The 3643-nt window shown below is 37.7% G+C and overlaps 3 protein-coding genes across 3 annotated transcripts; 1 reads left to right on the top strand and 2 right to left on the bottom strand.

Annotated features, from left to right (window-relative positions):
- The first annotated feature begins 163 nt into the window (after positions 1-163).
- On the top strand, positions 164-1122 carry Gasu_65510 (protein kinase activator). Its single transcript, XM_005702254.1, has 2 exons — positions 164-212; positions 259-1122. Exons 1-2 carry the CDS (start codon positions 200-202, stop codon positions 789-791), a joined length of 546 nt encoding a protein of 181 aa, XP_005702311.1. The 5' UTR covers positions 164-199; the 3' UTR covers positions 792-1122.
- Positions 1123-1132: 10 nt separating this feature from the next.
- Gasu_65500 (uncharacterized protein) lies at positions 1133-2513 on the bottom strand. Its single transcript, XM_005702253.1, has 2 exons — positions 1648-2513; positions 1133-1595 (listed from the first exon to the last, which is right to left on the bottom strand). Exons 1-2 carry the CDS (start codon positions 2392-2394, stop codon positions 1155-1157), a joined length of 1188 nt encoding a protein of 395 aa, XP_005702310.1. The 5' UTR covers positions 2395-2513; the 3' UTR covers positions 1133-1154.
- A 20-nt stretch (positions 2514-2533) lies between these two features.
- Gasu_65490 (uncharacterized protein) lies at positions 2534-3413 on the bottom strand. Its single transcript, XM_005702252.1, has 2 exons — positions 3212-3413; positions 2534-3165 (listed from the first exon to the last, which is right to left on the bottom strand). Exons 1-2 carry the CDS (start codon positions 3342-3344, stop codon positions 2921-2923), a joined length of 378 nt encoding a protein of 125 aa, XP_005702309.1. The 5' UTR covers positions 3345-3413; the 3' UTR covers positions 2534-2920.
- Positions 3414-3643: the final 230 nt, after the last annotated feature.

Genomic DNA, 3643 nt, shown 5'->3' with positions numbered 1-3643 from the left:
TAATGGTTTATGAATTTGAAATTGTTCCTTTATGTACATGTATAATGACATGGTGAAAATCTAATAAAACTTATTTCATTTATGGAAGTTAGACAACGTTTTCCAATTGGACGAAGGAACGATTGATTCGAAGAGATCCAATGAAAAAATGGCTCAGCGATCGTTGAAATTGTAAGATTGCCCACGTAAGATCGAAGCTATGAGCAAGACTCGTAAGTGAACGTGATTACTTTCGTAACATTTCTCTCAAAGTTATAGTTGTTCCCTTGCAGCTCCAGTGGAAAAAAGGAGGAGACAATGTTTATGTTGCTGGAACGTTCAACAATTGGACTCCCGTGGCATTGCGAAAGAAAAACGACGGTTCTTTTGAAGTCACGTTGGAAGTACCCCCAGGTGAAGTAGAATTCAAGTTTATTGTTGACGGAGAGTGGAGAGAAAGTGAAGATTATGATACCAAGCTTAGCAGCGTGAACTCTTTGAACAATGTTCAACTTGTCGAGCTACTCAAAAGTGAACAGATTGGTACTCAAGACAAGATAACCGATTCCGAGAAAGACATAAACGTCGAAAGTTATGAAAATGTTCGAGTTCCAGCAAATTCAGAGACGTCCATTGTCGATGAGAACGGACACGAGTCTGAAAATATGAAGAGTTCGAAGTCTGATCGGAAAAAAGAAGAAACTTTGCAAGTTAAAACGAAAGAAAGTCAAAGAGCCAAGGTAGAAAGCAATACAGGAGAGAAGTCAGTAGAACCTGGAAAAAATTGGAAACAAAGATGTTGTGTATCCTGAAATATTCGAATGAGTTAGGTGACCATTCCCACGTAAACAATGGATATACACGATAGTAAATTTTTTGTTCTACATAAAAATATTCTCGATATTCAAGTTAATATAGCGAATTGCTTCTCGTTCAACAATATGTCAAGAGCCAAAGTCATTGTATCATGCAAACCCAACTCGTTTCTATTGGAAAGCTCTTTGAATAACGACAAGCGGTCAAAGAGTCCATCCCTGCTGTTAACTCAACTGGTCTTTGCCATCCAAAGCATGTGACAGAATATAGAAATGGCCACTAAATAGACTTTCTTCATTTCTTGCAAGTAAAACTTCGAGATGAATTGGACACTTGTGGCGTGTGGAAATCTTACAGAGTCAAACATCATAGACCCATGAGTAACTATGGGATTCTTCCCAAAGTATTTGCTGATCTCTTAGCCAGACATTGTCTTGTAACTTATCTCTGAAGCAGCTATCAGCTGTTGCTTCTGGAAGAAATCGTTCTCCTTCACCATTTCGGATAAACAGTGCTATTGGATCCTTCTGTAAGCATCCAACTAAGCGATAACCTTTCTTTCTTGATGCTCGAATAACGGCTGCGAGACTAGCACCAGTAAACAAGTTGTTACGACCTTGTTCCTTCTTTCCGCAATGGTAAAAGCGACTACCATCCTGTTCATCATTCGGTTGGTAGCTTCTAACAGCTACAATATCGGGTCCAAAGTATTCCTGGTAGGTCACCACGAGAACCCTGGGTTTGACCGTAGAGATTCTAATGAAAATAAACAAAATGAACAACACTAGAGAACAAAGATACTTGCCTTGTCCAAATCCAAAAATCCATTCCATCTAAAAATATGAAAAGTACGTCAATTTCTCCAATAACACGAGCATTAGAAAGAGCTTGCTCAACATTTTCAATGTCAAGATGTTTGTATATGAGTGTGACAGTGGGATACTGCTGATGCAAGTCATGTTTCTTCTCTCGTTTGTAAGTCTGTTCTAGGGTCTGATAGAATTTCGCTCCTTCTGTATAACCCGAGAATGAGCTGTAAATAACAACAATTTGGCTCCACAAAGGATAAAGAAGAAAATGTGCCGATGCGTGATAGGCGGATTGAAAATGTCCTCCTTCAAGTTCAACAGCAACTCGATTCTTTGTTCCTATGATAGAAAAGATATACAACAAAGCACTGTCTGTGGCAACTGTGGAATACTGAGAAAAATGAAAAATTTTCAAAAAAGGAAACTTGATTTTTTCAAACTGTTGGCTAGCCTTTGACTCACATAAACCACTATATGCCAACTCAGTTTGACGAAACTTCGAAGATAACAAAAAAAGCTTTGAATTTTGCTTCTCCAGTTTGAAATCGAAAATACCTAACGCCCTTTCCTTGTAACCTGACTCCACTTGTTTCTGAATTCTGTTCAACTCGGCAACAAGGCTCTGATGCGACACTGCTAATTCGTGGCAAACATCAACGAAGCCATAGTTTACCAGAAATATCTCTGAGAAGAATATATAAACAAGGAAGGCACAAAAATACTTCAAAAACTGCTTAGAATTTCTTTGAACAAAGGCAGCCTGTTGAAGTAGCTTTTGAGAATTTGTCATTGGCGGGGTTAGAACGCGCCAAAATCTTTGTGCTAAATAACGAATTGGATGAATTGAGTTTGTCACTTGTAAGGAACCAAACAAAATAAAATTATCTTGAAACAAAGTGAAAGACTTCCTATGTGAACGAAAAGATGAGTCACAAATTTTTTGCTTTCTTAGTTTTCAGCAATCTTTGCCATAGCTAGTTAGATCAAGATAGCTCTTTCCTTCCACAACGTTGAAAGAACCGATATTGAGAGAAAGGCCAACTGCCCGAAACTACGAATTTTCCGCACGTCTTTGCTTATAATTAGTTTAAAACTAGCATAGCTTAAGAATTGGAAAAGCATTGGGCAGCATATTTGCTTTCATCAGAGAGGTTTACACTAAGAAACTTACTATTTGAAAACTTGAGTTACCACAAAGTTCCTTTTCAACGCAAGAAACAGCATAGTCATGTTTGGTTCATTCCGATGAAAACGAGTTCCAACAAAGACTTAAAGTCTTCAAGAAAACTAACAACGAATCTCCTTCTAACACAAGATCACCATTTCAATATGGGGTTCTCTTTAAAACGCCGGTACTGTTCCATATTAAAATACGATACTTCAGCTCCACTGGAAATTCCCTTTGACTGTAAAGTTTCACCATCTCCGATAATCCAGCCTTCTTGGTCAAAGTTGATAACCAAAGAATGGTCCTTAAAAGACTGATCAGATAAGGTATATATTTTGACAGTGTCGAAGGGACAATTTACAAAGGTTGTAAGATTCTGCGATGACCTGATTTCTGTCAAGTTTTTGCTACAAAAGTTGGAAACTGTCATTCGACTTACTACTATCGATGAGTTCCTTCAGTTCTCTACCAGTTGTTGACGGGGCAACATTTTTCAGTACCAAATACTTTATATTGCGATATTCGAAACTTTTAATTAAACGAATATTCAGTATAAGGTCACTTTGTGACATTTCAAAAAAAGCTTACTAAATGGGCCTCAACCCCAGTGTCAATTTTGATAAATCTTTCATGTGCTTTTTCAGTCTAAACAGCTTTAGTGGCATCTTAGTATTGTAAAAAAACTTCTACACTGAAAACTCCTCAGTATACAACGGTTCATGTTTGTCTCTATCAGTTGCCTTTTACTCTTTTCTATAACTCACGTTAGTTTGCAAATGCGTCACTAGATCAGACTTAAACTGTCTGTTCTGCTATTTTGCTCTCTGATTGAACAACAACCACCCGGAACATTCCTGTCATTTTTGTAATG

This window comes from Galdieria sulphuraria, assembly GCF_000341285.1.
Source record: "Galdieria sulphuraria unplaced genomic scaffold scaf_327, whole genome shotgun sequence".
Classification (NCBI taxonomy): domain Eukaryota; phylum Rhodophyta; class Bangiophyceae; order Galdieriales; family Galdieriaceae; genus Galdieria; species Galdieria sulphuraria.
Note: the sequence above shows the minus strand (reverse complement) of the source record. Positions and strands in the feature narration are given on the sequence as shown.

Coding starts and splice junctions, on each gene's coding strand:
- Gasu_65490 (XM_005702252.1), bottom strand. CDS start 3,344: ATGTCACAAAGTGACCTTATACTGAATATTCGTTTAATTAAAAGTTTC. Junction 3,166..3,211: donor GAAGGAACTCATCGATAGTA/GTAAGTCGAATG, acceptor AAAACTTGACAG/AAATCAGGTCATCGCAGAAT.
- Gasu_65500 (XM_005702253.1), bottom strand. CDS start 2,394: ATGACAAATTCTCAAAAGCTACTTCAACAGGCTGCCTTTGTTCAAAGA. Junction 1,596..1,647: donor GTGTTATTGGAGAAATTGAC/GTACTTTTCATA, acceptor GGACAAGGCAAG/TATCTTTGTTCTCTAGTGTT.